We start from the raw sequence: 16,932 nt of genomic DNA, 5'->3' as shown, positions 1-16,932 counted from the left end.
TGTATACAGGACAATATGCCGAATCAGGTTTGCGCAATAGTATTTTAGTTACGCTTTGGTAACAAAACAAAAACAATTACGATGACATCAAAATGCAAACCTAACCTAATAAAATATTTTAAAACAAATAGATTTGTCACTACAACACACACTGGCCTCCAAATCTGGCTAGAACACAACAGAAAGAAATGTAGTTGATGGCATTCTTTATGTCTTGCCAATGTTTACTTGCGTTGGCATATGGTACTTGTTTGCTAAATGACTCGGTGAGGGTTTTCTGAGTCTGTTGTGCAGATATATCTTTTCTTTAGCGGTAGTTGTGCTTGTGGAATCACCAAATTTTACAGTACGTATTCCTCATACTCAGAGTTGTGAGGGTTACTTTAGAAATGTATTCCAATACAGTTACTAGTTACCTATGACGATGATGACGATGATTGTGACATCGTGACCGCGGAATCTTTTTTTATTTTTTATTCCAGGTGACAAATTTAGCAGCTGTGTTTAAAGAAGTAAAGCAGTGGGTGCTGAAATAGTGAGATATTTAGTTACGGTGCGGCCATAGGGCTATGCCAGTTCGAGCCTCCATTAGCCTCACCAGCATCGGGATGACTTTGACAACACAGGTTTCTTTGTGTTATTCAAAATGAATAAATCCTCCACGATTGAAACAGCACCTTCCATTCTCCATTTTCTTCGTTTCACTTTTAAGCTGCCTGCGTTTGGGAAGCCAGCGTATACCTGTACATTTAGTGATCTGTCATTTTCCTGATGGCCAACAAACAACTATATATCATTCACCTACTTGTTAAGCTGCTAAACTCATGAGAAGGTTGCTCAGTCGGCCCACTAGCTTGAGAGGGAGAGTTTGTTTTCCTTTCCACCAAGTCACATGGCAATCATTTCCGCTGATTCGGCGAATGAGGACTTTCATCCACTTCCTCCTTTCGCTCTTCCTCCTATCCTGTCCATGCACCTGTTCGGTTGTTTTCTTTTTGAGACAGTAAGAATACTCGATAATGTAAAATTGCAAATCGTTAAAGCAACATTCAGGAATATATCGAAGGTGATATATATCGCCCACCCCTAGTTATATCCCCGCGCCACAACTGGGACGTGGTATTAGCAGGCCTAAGTTTAGATGGACTTCCTGACACCATAATGTCACTCTGCCAAGCGCATCTCCAAGGGCACATTAATGTACACACGGCACCCCATATTGACAGAAAAAAACGGAATTGTTAAAATTTTTGCAGATTTATTAAACAAGAAAACTAAAATATCACACAGCCATAAGTATTCAGACCCTTTGCTCAGTATTCTGTAGAAGCACCCTTTTGAGCTAATACAATCCTGAGTCTTTTTGGGAATGATGCAACAAATTTTTCACACCTGGATGTGGGGATCCTCTGCCATTCCTCCTTGCAGATCCTCTCCAGTTCTGTCAAGTTGGATGGTGAATGTTGCCATTTTCAGGTCTCTCCAGAGATGCTCAGATGGGTTTAAGTCAGGGCTCTGGCTGAGCCATTCAAGAACAGTCACGGAGTTGTTCTGAAGCCACGCCTTCGTTATTTTTGTAGTGTGCTTAGGGTCATTGTCTTGTTGGAAGGTGAACCTTCAGCCCAGTCTGAGGTCCTGAGCATTCTGAAGAAGGTTTTTGTACTTGGCCGCATTCATCTTTCCTTCGATTGTGACCAGTCGTTCTGTCCCTGCAGCTGAAAAACACCCCCACAGCATGATGCTGCCACCACCATGCTTCACTGTTGGGACTGTATTGGACAGGTGATGAGCAGTACCTGGTTTTCGCCACACATACCGCTTAGAATTAAGGCCCCCGACTGCTCAGTTTGGCCGGACGGCCAGCTCTAGGAAGGGTTCCGGTCAAGATTTTGGATAGATTGTACAGTAAATGGTAATTTATATTAAATGTTAATTCATGTTCTTATCAATTAAAGTAATGTTGTGATAATTCACTTGCTATTTGATAATCCTCAATCAGGACCTTAAGGCCTTTGAATAGTTTTTAGTTAAAGACAAACAATATTCTAAATCTTTGGTGCTAAATATTAGTAGGCTAACTTTACCTTTCAGATAATTGTAACAGATTTCAAAAGCAGGAAAAAGTGGTCTAAATTACATAAAGGAATGGGGAGGAGGCCGTGACTATGTTTGCCTTTGGCCCCCAAATGACTAGCTACTTACACCTTGGTTCGAGCCAGCGCTGCCACTCAGCATGACAATCAAAGTGGGATTAGCGGCTCGTGCATTGATGAAGAAGGCAGCTAGCTAGCTGTGAGAACTAATGTGAACTACAGGAAGGACTTTTGAGTTTTGGCGCAGGCAATTTTGATTCGCTAGCTTGGCGAACATGGGCAATATTCGCTTTGCCACATCCTGTTTCAATTACCCATTGGCGAAATGGCCAACGGGCAGTGCGAAGCCTGGCATTGAATCCATCGCAACTGGACAAACAGAACAGTCCAGTTGCGATGGATTCAATGCCCTGAGAATGAAACTACCTGGATGAATGATAATATTCACAGGCAAAAGCCTAATAAGCCACTGATGTCGAAAGGTGGGGCTTTTATTTTGAAGTTGGGAATTGGTCTCCACAGTGCGCTGGTGACATCCAGCATGTTGCCGTGGTGCTTTATTTTCTTTATGCCATGGTGCTTAATAAGAATAACCTTGTTGCGGCTGGCTTGACTTCGACTTTGAAGGGAGGCACCGGTTGATTACATGATGGTTTCAAACTTGCTAGTATATTGTCCAAACCATCATGTACTCAACCCTTAGTTCTGCTAGTTATCGCAGCATACAGGGGGAGCCCGATATCTTTATTTCCGGCTTTGGTTCAGGGAGTTAATTTCAGTCGACAGCAGAGGGCAATGTTGCCCAAAATGGCCGCCTCTTTGAACAGGTGAAAATTTATTAGTTTATCTGTTTAATTATTTTTCCACAAACACAATATTAATCAGAATACCATGTTTAGACTAGTGGGGACATGTACAACATACCCTTGCCTCACATTGTTTCCCTTTCAGTCCCCTTTAGAGGTGCATTTAAAAAAATCCCATTCAAAACAATGGAAATTGGAAGAATCTGTTAAGATTGTTTCTTATTTTTTCATGATTTGGGGGTGAACCACCAAATCCTTGTATCCCACTCCAAAAGCTACGCCCTTGCACTGAGCAACAACAGAATCACATCTCCACGTTCAAAACCAACATATCAACATTCTAAAGTTACAGTAAATGACACTCTTTAAAGGAGTGTTCACAAATCAAACCTTGACACAGAGCAGAAAATGGAGGAAACAATTGTGATTCACACTATTTTCTTCTTAAACTGAATTATGTTTATTCATTGAGGCGTTAAAGACAGAAGTTTTACTATTTTAGTTTTAGGTTTTTTTTTTCCATATCAAGGAAAGCCTATATGAAACCATTTTATTATTCTAGTAGCAGTGGTAGGAGTAGACACAGGTGGAGCACGTGGGTAACGCAACACCCACAAAGGCCATGCCAAATTTCTTTGTATTGGTATATGCTGTCGCTAAAAAATGCGAACGGCCCCTGGAATGTAGTTTGGACAACTGGTTTAGACCATTAAAATGTGAAGGTTCCACTTTACTGATGCCTTCTATAATATTTTAGATGACTCATTGCTTCGTTTATGTATATATCTAGGTAACAGATGCACATGTACATCTTACATGCAAGATGAAATAAATAGTCAGGCTCTGGATATTATATGCAACATTACTGAATATGGATCTACCTCCAGTACTGCTATAATTTTCACTAGTTACTTTGGCTGTTCATATAGTTCTCCTTCTTTATAAATAAGCCAGCAAACATCAACCTCGTCTATGTATTTTGCGAAATATGTAAAATACTTTTTTTTTGCATTTCTGTCTGATTTCAGTGGGGCTTGAAATACTGTGATTAATATTTGTATGCTGAGCAAAGGCAAATAATATTGCCCATCTTTTCAAAATTATTTAAAAACCTCAAGATTGCCTCTTCGACTAGCTCCAACATCCCACACAGCACCGATTGTACTGCAGAGCTCGACCTTGACTACATCCAGAATGAATACTCTATAGTGACACAGCCTCTTGCTGACATTGGGTAGTTGGAGGTATAATACTTGAGAAGACAACTGATGAGTGAGGGTCAGCATGCAATAACTTGCTGTCTGCCTCATCAAGCTGAAAATGTAATGTTTTAGATCTTGTAAAATACTTTGTTTTAAATATTTGAACACGGTGTGGGGGTGGGTAGGTGGTTGCTGCGGGGTGCTTGGGACTCAAAAGTCCACTTGAGATATGCTAACATTCCAAAAAGAACCAATCCACTGGTTGTACAACATATATGCAAAGAGACTTCTGTTTTTCTTGTTGCTTAACATAAGCAAAATTTTGCTGTAAGGGAGTAATTGGAGCGTAAATGGGGAGTGTGTTTATTCAGCTTGATTCCCAAGTTGCTCTGAGCTCTCATAGCCATTAATTGAGCTCAACTTGTTGTCTTGAGCAGCTAGTCGGATGGGCGATAACAAAAACATAAAGCAATAAATGTATTTCTTTTCTTTCATTTGTACAGTTAAGTGTGCAGTTGCTTGGGGCTAGATGCATATTACAACCCCAATTCCAATGAAGTTGAGACGTTGTGTTAAACATAAATAAGAACAGAATACAATGATTTGCAAATCATGTTCAACCTATATTTAATTGAATACACTACAAAGACAATATATTTAACGTTCAAACTGATAAACTTTATTGTTTTTAGCAAATAATCATTAACTTAGAATTTTATGGCTGCAACACGTTCCAAAAACGATGTTTCTGATTCAGATTTTTTGCTGACATGAACTGAAATTTTGACAGGAAAAAATACACTTAAAAACAAGTAGGATTCCTAACACCAGCAGTAATAGTTAAAAGAGACAGAGGAGAAGAATTAATTTGAATGATGGATACATTTTCAGTGGCCATATCTGAGGGTATCCCAGTGGTATAGAATATCCATCCCTCCATCCATTTTCTGACCCGCTTCTCCGCACTAGGGTTGCGGGCGTGCTGGAGCCTAGAATAGTTAATGATAACTTCCGCAAAAAAGTATCCAAAGTGGTTTGGGCTGGTTTGTCACTATCAGTACTGTCTGTGAACCCTATAGGGCTTAACGTGTAAGGTCCTATGCTCTCATCTGGAGAGAGGTGGGAGATAAAGATCAACCATTTTTGTTTGGCCCCAAGCCAGAAGAATATTTAACATGATCTGTTCTTCAGATAAAAGTTTGGATGATGAATCATAGGTTCAGATGGATGTTTTTGTTTTTTTTAACTGACAAGGTTGTCTGACAATGTTGCATGGTTCTTTATGTTTACGGACGAGCAAATGATTTTCTTATCTTTCGGTTATGGAGCCGCAAGTAGCGCTTTTCATGAACAAAAGTTGAAAATACGTTTCATTCTAATGGGTGGAGGAAGAGAACTGGTAAACGAAATCAGTCTGCTCTTTACAGAAATGGATAAATGAAAAGAGACTACATCCCTCAGGCCTTGCTTAGGCTTCATCGAAAAACAAAATAACTGTTGTTTTGCTCATTTGTTTACACAACAACAACTTTTGGATCATAATGTTGCAAATGTGCCCTGCAGTCCAAGTTTTAAAAACGACACTGTGTTTCTGTCCAAAACATTGAAAATTACTTTTATCCTTATTAAATGTTAAGTTTAGCGATATACTTCACAACAACAATAGCATGGCTATTTCAGAGATTTATTATAGAGTTATGTAATGCTTCTCTGGTGTAAATTTAGTGCATTACCGACAAATGTCGAAGTCTAACCATGCAAATATTCCCCCAATATACGGTATACTTATCAGTAAGATTCAGGGGAATAAGCGGGTAATGCAAATGTGCATGTTTCTTTACCAAATGACATCACCAACTACTAGTGCACAGCGTTTTAGTGTATTTATGTAAAGTGTGATTATTTTAGAGTTCTGCTTTTGTCGTGTTGTTGGCATGGGTTAGGGTTAAGTAAAGACACCATAAATATGTATTGATAATTCAACCTATTAATAAAATATGTTTATATTATAATTGCTATTTTTTCTAGACAACTGCCTTGGTCATTGGGTCTAATGTGAAAACCCCCTGCACTATTTAGCCATGATTTCAATGAAGTGAGAGTTAAGGTATAATAACACAAGATTTAATGCATATAAAACAGGATCTAAAGAAATATCTTAACAATTGTGGGTTCAAACGTGCCTTAAAGGGTACATATTATGGAAATTTGACATTTTATTGTTTCTGTACGGATAGTTGGGTCTCCAGATTGTCTGCGTACCCATCGAGAGTGAATTTAAACAGCTAAGAAAATCTTTTGTTACCTACCTATTTCTTAATATGTGTCTGCGAGTGAGCAGTTATGCATGTCAACACCACTGTGGAGCTAATTTAGATAATAAACAACCCCGCACTGTATTTGTGACCAGCTTGAGTGGCCGAAGTTCCAGAGACCCTTTTACGTGACGTCTGGATTCTGGACACCAGACTACATGGAAGCACTAGCATGTCAAAGCTAAAAAATAAGCAGAGCTGCAGTGTTAGCATAATAGTATCAGCTTTAGCCAACAGCATTAGTATCAGATATCCAGCACATACTCATATGTTTGACTACGCTGACAACATGGGGGTGTTTGTATTTTTCTTTGGCAATGTCATGCACCACACCACCCCATTAACTGACAAGTGTAATTTGGTGGCTTTGCTCATAAATACTGCCTTTAAGAGTGATTGCTCACTTCAGTGAAAATGTACTCAAATCTTTTTGGGACTTGCTTTAAAGGAGGGGTCTGGGTATATGGTTAAATTCGCCAGTGGTGCCATTAATTTGCTAACACTAGGTGTTAGCAACTGATAAGCGGTACTTACTTGATTGCTTGGTAGATTTGTCGACATGGTGGTAGGTGGGGGAGTATTTGTGTTTGGCGATGTGTCTGCGACACAATCACAGGTCTGTACAGTAATTGATTGAAAAGAGAATCCATGCTGGTTTTGTTGGGGCAGTCACTTGTTGAGATTTGGGGCGCTAAATTCAGGCAATTTTAGCTCTACCGCTTGTCATCATGGTAACAAAAGCTGTACTCACCACTGGCCCAGCAGTATGTGGGGCGGGACGAGAGCAAGCTGATTTGCATGAGGCTGGGCCACTCTCTCAAGCAGGATGATTTCAGCAAAATAAGCAACATACTGTGTAAAGGTGCTATAATTCCTTATCTTTGGGGTCGTTTTACTTTTTTTTTTTTTTTTTTTTTTTTTTTTTTTTAAGTGAGATGGTGAGAAGCTTGGTCATCTTGGAGGGGATCAGATTCGAGGCGCTGCTCCTCCGCATTGAGAGGAGTCAGATGAGGTGGCACGGGCTTTTGGTTAGGATGCCACCGGGACATGTTCCACCGGGAGGAGGCCCAGGGGATGGCCCAGGATATGCTGGAGAGACTATGTCTCCCGGCAGCATATACAAACACAAAGTAGTTCCAGGGCTAGTGTCATAAACAGATTATAGTGTATAATGCAGCATTCAGTGGAAGTGCACTAAAAACAGTGGATTTATTTGATGATAGAATTTAATTCAGATTATCCATTGACAGCTCAAATTAATCTAGAATGAATCAGTCCATCTCTTAGTCTACCTTAAACTGTAACAGGACAACCACAAGCAATCAATTAATTAACAGAGATACAACCTATCTCACCCGCGGCAGCATCAAGAGTACAGTAAAGATACCCTGGTTGATGTTCACCTATGCCAAATATAGGCATTTGATGTTTTCAGTTGTGGACACAGAGCAGTAAATGCTTCCTCTACAGGTTTTAAATGAAAGGGTGAGGGAGGATGTTCAGTATTACTGAATTTAAAAGGGATGGGAGTATGTAATATGCTTCAGGCCTCTGAAAAATTAACCTCAGTGCAAGTATTGATGTCAAACTGCTTTCACATATTTAAGGAATAAGTCATTTGTCCTGACAAACTACTGACCAGCATAGAAACACATTCTCAAGCATACTCAAGTTTCTTTTCATTAGAACCACACTAAATTTCTGTGTGGAATGTTTATTCTGACCAACCAATAGCATGTAATTGCTTATTGACAAGCTTGTCTTCCATCCATCCATTTTCCTCCGCTTATCTGAGGTCGGGTCACGGGGGCAGCAGCCTCAGCAGGAAAGCCCAGACTTCCCTCTCCCCAGCCACTTCATCCAGCTCTTCTGGGGGGATCCCGAGGAGTTCCCACGCCAGCCAGGAGACATAGTCTCTCCAGCGGGTCCTGGGTCGTCACCGGGGTGTCTTCCCGGTGGGACGTGCCAATAACACCTCACCGGGGAGGAATCCTAATCACATGCCCGAGCCACCTCATCTGGCTCCTCTCAATACGGAGGAGCAGCGGCTCTACTCATAACTCCTCCCGGATGACCGAGTTTCTCACCCTCTCTCTCAGGGAGAGCCCGGACACCCTGCGGAGGTAACTCATTTCGGCTGCTTGTATCCGGGATCTTGTTCTTTCAACCAACAGCTCGTGACCATAGGTGAGCGTAGATCGAACGGTAAATCAAGAGCTTCGTCTTTTGGCTTAGCTCCTTCTTTACCGCAACGGACCGATACAAAGTCCGCATCACTGCAGATGCTGCACCGATCCACCTGTCGATCTTCCGTTCCCTTCTTCCCTCACTCGTGAACAAGACTCCAAGATATTTGAACTCCTCCACTTGGGGCAGGAGCTCATCCCCGACCCGGAGAGGGCACTCCACCCTTTTCCGACTGAGGACCATGGTCTCAGATTTGGAGGTACTGATTCTCATCCCAGCCGCTTCAGACTCGGCTGCGAACCGTTCCAGTGAGAGTTGGAGATCACGGCTTGATAAAGCCAACAGAACCACATCATCTGCACAAACCAGAGATGCAATACTGAGGTCACCAAAACGGACCCCCTCCACGCCTCGGCTGTGCCTAGAAATTATGAACAGAATCGGTGACAAAGGGCAGCCTTGGCGCAGTCCAACCCTCACCGGAAACGAGTCCGACTTACTGCCGGTAATGCGGACCAAACTTTGACACTGGTCATACAGGGACGGAACAGCCCATATCAGGGGGTTCGGCACCCCATACTCCCGAAGCACCCCCCCAGAACTCCCCGAGCGACATGGTCAAACGCCTTCTCCAAGTCCACAAAACACATGTAGACTGGTTGGGCGGACTCCCATGCACAAGGAACCTGCCGAGGGTGTAGAGCTGGTCCACTGTTCCACAGCCAGGACAAAAACCAGACTGCTCCTCCTGAATCTGAGATTCGACTTCCCGAAGGACCCTCCTCTCCAGCACCCCTTAATAGACCTTACCAGGAAGGCTGAGGAGTGTGAGCCCCCTGTAGTTGGAACCCTTTTAAAAAAGGGGGACCACCACCCCAGTCAGCCAATCCAGAGGCACTGTCCCCCATGTCCATGCGATGTTGCAGAGCCGTGTCAAACAGGACGGCCCCACAACATCCAGAGTTAGGGTTTTGCCACCGAGGAGTATTTTCACCCCCTCTGTGACCTCAACCCAAGAGATAGAAAAGCCCGCCTCAGAGACCCCAGACTCTGCTTTCTCGTGGGAAGGCATGCCGCTGGAATTGAAGAGGTCTTCGAAGTATTCTCCCCACCGACACACAATGTCCCGAGTCGAGGTCAGCAGAGCCCCATCCCGACTATACACAGTGTTGATGGTGCACTGCTTCCCCCTCCTGAGACGCCGGATGGTGGACCAGAATTTCCTCGAAGCCATTCGGAAGTCGTTCTCCATTGCCTCACTGAACTCCTCCCAGGTCCAAGTTTATAGAACTAATCTCTGGTTGAACATTAAATGCATTCTTTAACCACAACAAAGCCATTGGTAATGTTTGCTTAAACTTGAATGCAATCAAAAAAAGAAAGTAAATTTACCATCAGTGTTAACATTTTGCAGACAAGATTGCTGCCCAGTTTTGAAACAATGTCAGTCTTGGAATCGAATGAAAACAGTTAAATTGTCAAGGGTAATGTGTAAAAGTCTAAGGACTATAAGGAATACAAATCACTTTAAAATCTTCCTTGCAGAAATCTCTTTCGATCCAGGGGACCACTTTTTTCCCAAGGATCACTTCTGAACCGCATACACTCCTTGAAGTCTCAGTGCCCTTTGCACAATGGTCATTGCACCGGACTTTTGCGATATTAGCCATTCGAACTTAACAGTTAGCTGGTTGACACAGATGCCAATGTTAGAACACTTCACTACATCGACATGAATTACCTTGTGACAGATTGTGACAAAGGGTTACAAAGCCATTTCTAAAGCATTAGGATTCCAGCAAACACGGCGGGAGCTATTATCCACAAATGGAGAAAACATGGAACAGTGGTGAACCTTCTCAGTAGTGGTCGGCCTACAAAAATGACCACAGGAGCACAGTGACGGCTCATCCAGAAGGTCACAAAGCAATCCAGGACAACATCTAAAGAACTGCAGGCTTCCCTTGCGTCAGTTAAGGTCAGTCTTCATGACTCAGTATTAACGAAGAGACTGGGCAAAAATGCCATCCATGACAGAGTTCCAAAGCAAAAACCACTGCTGACTAAAAAGAGCTCACTTGGGCTCTGCAGCAGGACAACGATACAAAACACAATATTAAGTCAACTTCTGAATGGCTTTAAAATGAATAAATGTTTTGGAGTGACCTAGTCAAAGTCTGGACTTGAATCCAACTGAAATGCTGTGGCATGACCTTAAAAAGGCCGGTTATGCTTGAAACCCCTCTATTGTTGCTGAATTTAAAAAATTCTGTGAGGAAGAGTGGGCCAAAATAGCTCCACAGAGATGTGAAAGACTTATAGAAACCGCTTGATTTCATTTGTTGCTGTTGAGGGTAGCCCAACCATTTATTAGGTTTTGGAGGGCATTACCTTTTCCACACAGGGACAGGTAACTGTGAATAATTTATATAATAATATTCATTCATCTTCCAATCTGCTTATCGTCATTAGGGTCGCAGGGGTGCTGGAGCCCATCCCCGCTATCTTCGGGCGAGAGGCGGGGTACACCCTGAACTGGTCGCCATCCAATCGCAGGGCACATAGAACAAACAGGGAGGAAACCGGAGTGCCCGGAGAAAACCCACGGTCCTCAGAACTGTGAGGCAGATGTGCTAACCAGTCATCTCCTGTGTCTCCACATATTATATATTATAATAATATAATAATTGTTTCTTAATAAATGAAATCACCATTTAAAAACAGCATTTTATGTTGACTTGGGTTATCGTTGTCTGATATTTACCTCTCTTTAATGATCTTAACCATTAAAGTGAGGAAACCATGGGGGGGAAAAAAAGGGAATTTGAAAAGGGGACAAATACTTTTCACGGCACTGTATGCATTCAGACATCTCCTATACAGAAACTACCAGTATCATGGATTCATTCAGGAGTGTAATTGCAGCAACTTTACTTTCCATCCTTTATTAATCCAACTGATTTGTAAGAGATTTAAACAGCCATTTAACTTGTGCTGTTCCATCTCATCATGTTTAGATGTGCATATACACGTCTGTGTACACATGGGGGCACACACTTATCATTTCTGCCATGTGAGACATTTGTTGTATAATTGTCATGTTTAAAAAAAAACACTTTAAAGATGTAATTTCTTGCATAATTATGCACCAACAACAATGTGATAATATATGCTTGACTGTGACGTGTTAAAATGTTTACAACAATGTGACATGTTATGATCAAAAAAATTATGGTTTTATTCTCTCTTAATAGTATAGTTTGATTATGTGTCCTGTATTATATTGTCTTGTAGATGTATTTTACTCCTTTTTTACATCATGGCCAGGGGACTACAGATGAAAACTAGCCTTCTGGCTAATTCTGGCTTTTTTAACCATGTGTACTTCATGTGTTTTATGAAATTGCATTGTCCCCTTTCAAAAATAAACTGATAAACTGAAACTGAAACATACATTGGTGTGAAGTATTTGCTCCCTTCCTGATTTCTTATTTTGTTTGCATGTTTATTACACTTAAATGTTTCCCATTATCAAACAAATGTAAATATTAGTCAAAGACAACACAAATAAACACAAAATGCAGTTTTCAAATGGTTTTTATTTTTAAAACATACTGTAACTGTGATTTACCATACCTGAGTTCAATTTCTCTAGCCACACCCAGGCCTGATACTGCTACACCTGTTGTCAAACAAGAAATTGCTTAAATAGGAAATAGGTCACAATAACATCCAGAAAACTGCAGGCCTCACTTGCCTCAGTTTAGGTCATGACTTCACCATAAGAAAGAGACAAGGCAAAAATGACCTACATGGCAGAGTTCCAAGACGAAAACCATTGCTGAGCCAAAAGAACATTAAGGCTGATCTCAATTTTGCCTTAAGACATCCTGATAATCCTCGAGACTTTTGGGAAAATACTCTGTGGTCTGACGAGACAAAAGTTGAACTTTTTGGAAGGTGTGCCATTACATCTGGCATAAAAGTAACACCGCATTTCAGAAAAAGAACATCATACCAACATTAAAATTAAAATATGGTGGTGGTGGTATGATGGTCTTTTGCTGCCTCAGGACCTGGAAGACTTTGACCGTGATAAATGGAACCATGAATTCTGCTGTCTACCAACTATCTGTTCGTGACCTCAAGCTGAAACAAACTTGTGTTTTGCAGCAGGACAATGATCCAAAACACACCAGAAAAACAAAATGAAGACTTTGGCGTGGCCTCGTGAAAGTCCTGACCTGAATCCAACAGCTTCTTCCCTCTTGCAATCAACTTCTTAAACAGCTAATTTATAATTCCATTACAACAAGCTGGCAATTTTTTGACTTGAGTTCGTTGTCACATTTCTGTGGGGCCAATTATGTATTACTCGTGCACTCACTGTAGTTGTCTCGCCATGCTGCACTATTTGCATATACTGGCCACTCATGCCAGAGTAGCATCTGCTCCATTTGCACACTGATTGAGGAGTATCTGTAACATTTGCACAACCATTGTCCCAGATTATCGCACTACTCGTCACTTTAAACCGCATACACTCCTTGAAGTCTCAGTGCCCTTTGCACAATGGTCATTGCACCGGACTTTTGCGATATTAGCCATTCGAACTGCTCTAAGTGCGAGAGGACTCTGCATCTTTTTGCACAATTGTTTTTTGTCAATGTCTTTATGTCTCCAAAGTGTTCTGTAAATTGACTGTCTGTTGTACTAGAGCGGCTCCAACTACCGGAGACAAATTCCTTGTGTGTTTTGGACATACTTGGCAAATAAAGATGATTCTGATTCTGATTCTGATGCTGTGGCATGACCTTAAAAAAGGTGGTTAATGCTCGGAAAACCTCCAATGTGGCTGAATTACAACAATTCTGCAAAGATGACGAGGCCTAAATTCCTCCACAGCGCTGTACGTGACTCATTGCAAGTTATCGCAAATGCTTGATTGCAGTTGTTGCTGCTAAGGGTGGCCCAAACAGTTATTAGTTTTAGGGGGCAATCACTTTTTCACACAGGGCCATGTAGGATTGCCCCCCCCCCCCACCCCCTTATCATAAAAACCTTCATTTGAAAAAAGAATTTTTGTTTACTTGTGTTGTCTTTGACTAATATCAAAAATTTTTGATGATGGGAAACATTTAAGTCTGACAAACATGCACAAAAATAAATCAGGAGGGGGGAAAACACGTTTTCACACCACTGCACATGGTGCCCAAATGACCATGAACGTTGTTATTTGACCATTAGAACAATTTCAGGTATTTACATCTGATTTGGCAGTAGTTCCTGAAAAACAAAATCACATGCGCAGGACACACCAACCATAACGTTTCCAGGCATGGTTGTGCCGGTTGAACAATCATACTTTTGAGAGTCAACTCAGTGATGTACACAATGAGCATCTGTGTCTGACTACGAGCCTTAGTTTAAGGAGTAGGAGACACAGGATTGGCTTGGCAGTGTACAAGCATACAAAGTGTAATGAGGATGGAGGTACGGTTACCGGTAATTTATGACTTGGTCCTGAGGCTTCTGCGAGGGCCTTTGCTGCCAGTGAAGGACCAATTGTTTCCTTGTCCAACAAGCAAAGCTGCTGTGTAATGCTGGCCATTTCTTCCTGGAGACGCTCAGTTTGAACATTGATCTCCGCAATTTTCTCGGCAGCAGATGCTAATAGGGACGCCTCTTTGAGATCTACAAGGTGTAGGGTCCTCTTTTCTTCCAGATGTACCAATCTGCGAAGTGCATCGAACTGACGGCTCACATACGCCTCCAGTTCCACTGCAGACATCTGAGTTATAGTTGAAAGGACAGAGAAGTACAGTTAATTAATACATAACAACCATACTCAGTAATAAAACATGAACCTTAGATTATATATTAGTGTATTTACACAAATAGTGAGGAGAGACTTATTCAACTGCACATGCATCGGTCCTCCCCTATAGGCCTTTATTTGTACTGCATCCATCCATCCATCCATTTTCTGAGCCGCTTCTCCTCACTAGGGTCGCGGGCGTGCTGGAGCCTATCCCAGCTGTCATCGGGCAGGAGGCGGGGTACACCCTGAACTGGTTGCCAGCCAATCGCAGGGCACATAGAAACAAACAACCATTCGCACTAACAGTCATGTCTACGGGCAATTTAGAGTCTCCAATTAATGCATGTTTTTGGGATGTGGGAGGAAACCGGAGTGCCCGGAGAAAACCCACGCAGGCACAGGGAGAGCATGCAAACTCCACACAGGCGGGGCCGGGGATTGAACCCAGGTCCTCAGAACTGTGAGGCTGACGCTCTAACCAGTCGGCCACCGTGCCGCCTTATTTGTACTCATATACTTTATATAAAAAATAAACTATGTTAGATTACATTTTATGTCAAGTGCAATTGTAGTTTAAAACAAAATAAAAATGAATATTATGAGGAAATGCCGCAAAATGTCAACCGAGGCCAACTGGACGGAAGTCCTAAAGCTTCCTGTAACAAACATGGATGCACACAACATAAAATGCGATCACATGCAAGATTCTACTGTAATGCAATCTGCATTTAAGATACCATAATCATGTAAGAACATTCGGTTAGTCTGCACATTTTAAGTAATCTGAGAAATTGTTTAAGTGATGCTGCTTTGGTTAGCAATGACATGAGCAACTGTTTTAGAGTTTAGAGTTTTAATAGGCTATGTACCTAGTAGACTTTACACCGATCTGATCAGACTGATCGGATTGGCCAATAATTTGCATTTGATGCAAATATTGTGATCAGCTGTAATGTGTTAATTTGCCGATCAATCATTGATCGAATCTGCGAATTAAGACATTATCGCTGACAAAATCTCGTTTACTCCGGGTACATTCCGCGCTGCCGTCTTGTATCTTTGAATTCGAAACAGGGCTCGAGACTGCCATCAAAATGGTCACATATGCGACCCTTCTTTCAGTGTGCGCTAGTAAAAATGTAATCTGGTCGCACTTGCGTAAATGTATGTTTTAATCCTCCCTCTAACATTAACTGCAGTGGGTACGGAAAGTATTCAGACCCCCTTAAATTTTTCACTGTTATATTGCAGCCATTTGCTAAAATCATTTAAGTTCATTTTTTCCGCATTAATGTACACACAGCACCCCATATTGACAGGGAAAAAAAATGAATTTTTTGACATTTTTGCAGATTTATTAAAAAGGAAAAACTAAAATATCACACAGCCATAAGTATTCAGACCCTTTGCTCAGTATTTAGTAGAAGCACCCTTTTGAGCTAATAGAGCCATGAGTCTTTTTGGAAATGATGGACGTTTTTCACAGCTGGATTTGGGGATACTCTGCCATTCCTCCTCGCAGATCCTCTCCATTTCTGTCAGGTTGTATGGTGAACGTTGGTGGACAGCCATTTTCAGGTCTCTTCAGAGATACTCAATTGGGTTTAAGTCGGGGCTCTGGCTGAGCCATTCAAAAACAGTCACAGAGTTGTTCTGAAGCCACTCTGTTATTTTAGCTGTGTGCTTAAGGTCATTGTCTTGTTGGAAGGTGAACCTCCAGCCCAGTCTGAGGTCCTGAGCACTCTGGAGTAGGTTTTCGTCCAGGATATCCCTGTACTTGGCTGCATTCAACTTTCTTTCAATTGCAAACAGTCGTCCTGTCCCTGCAGCTGAAAAACACCCCACAGCATGATGCTGCCACCACCATGCTTCACTGTTGGGACTGTATTGGACAGGTGATGAGCAGTGCCTGGTTTTCTCCACACATACCGCTTAGAATTAAGGCCAAAAAGTTCTATCCTGGTCTCATCAGACCAGAGCATTTTATTTCTCACCATCTTGGAGTCCTTCAGGTGTTTTTTTTTTTGCAAACTCCATGTGGGTTTTCATGTGTCTTGCACTGAGGAGAGGCTTCCATCGGGCCACCCTGCCATAAAGCCCTGACTGGTGGAGGGCTGCAGTAATGGTTGACTTTCTAGAACTGTCTCCCATTTCCCGACTGCATCTCTGGAGATCAGCCACAGTGATCTTTGGGTTCTTCTTTACCTCTCTCACCAAGGCTCTTCTTCCTGATTGCTCAGTTTGGCCGGACGGCCAACTCTAGGAAGGGTTCTGTTCGCCCCAAACGTCTTCCATTTAAGGATTATGGAGGCCACTGTGCTCTTAGGAACCCTAAGTGCAGCAGAACCTTTTTTGTAACCTTGGCCAGATCTGTGCCTTTCCACAATCTGTCTCTGAGCTCTTCAGGCAGTTCCTTTGACCTCATGATTCTCATTTGCTCTGACATGCACTGTGAGCCATAAGGTCTTATATAGACAGCTGTGTGGCTTTCCTAATAAAGTCCAATCA

At 42.0% G+C, this 16,932-nt stretch overlaps 1 protein-coding gene across 2 annotated transcripts in view; it reads right to left on the bottom strand.

Annotated features, from left to right (window-relative positions):
- trim44 (tripartite motif containing 44) overlaps nucleotides 1–16,932 on the bottom strand; it is a 105,151-nt gene that overhangs the window by 51,134 nt on the left and 37,085 nt on the right. For both annotated transcript variants that reach the window (XM_061773497.1, XM_061773498.1), the window contains exon 4: nucleotides 14,107–14,394. In XM_061773497.1, coding sequence (XP_061629481.1) covers nucleotides 14,107–14,394 — 288 coding nt within the window. The remainder of the gene's footprint in view (nucleotides 1–14,106; nucleotides 14,395–16,932) is intronic.

This window comes from Phyllopteryx taeniolatus, chromosome 5, assembly GCF_024500385.1.
Source record: "Phyllopteryx taeniolatus isolate TA_2022b chromosome 5, UOR_Ptae_1.2, whole genome shotgun sequence".
Lineage (NCBI taxonomy): Eukaryota > Metazoa > Chordata > Actinopteri > Syngnathiformes > Syngnathidae > Phyllopteryx > Phyllopteryx taeniolatus.
The sequence above is the reverse complement of the archived record's forward strand: the minus strand, read 5'-3'. Positions and strand labels throughout refer to the sequence as shown.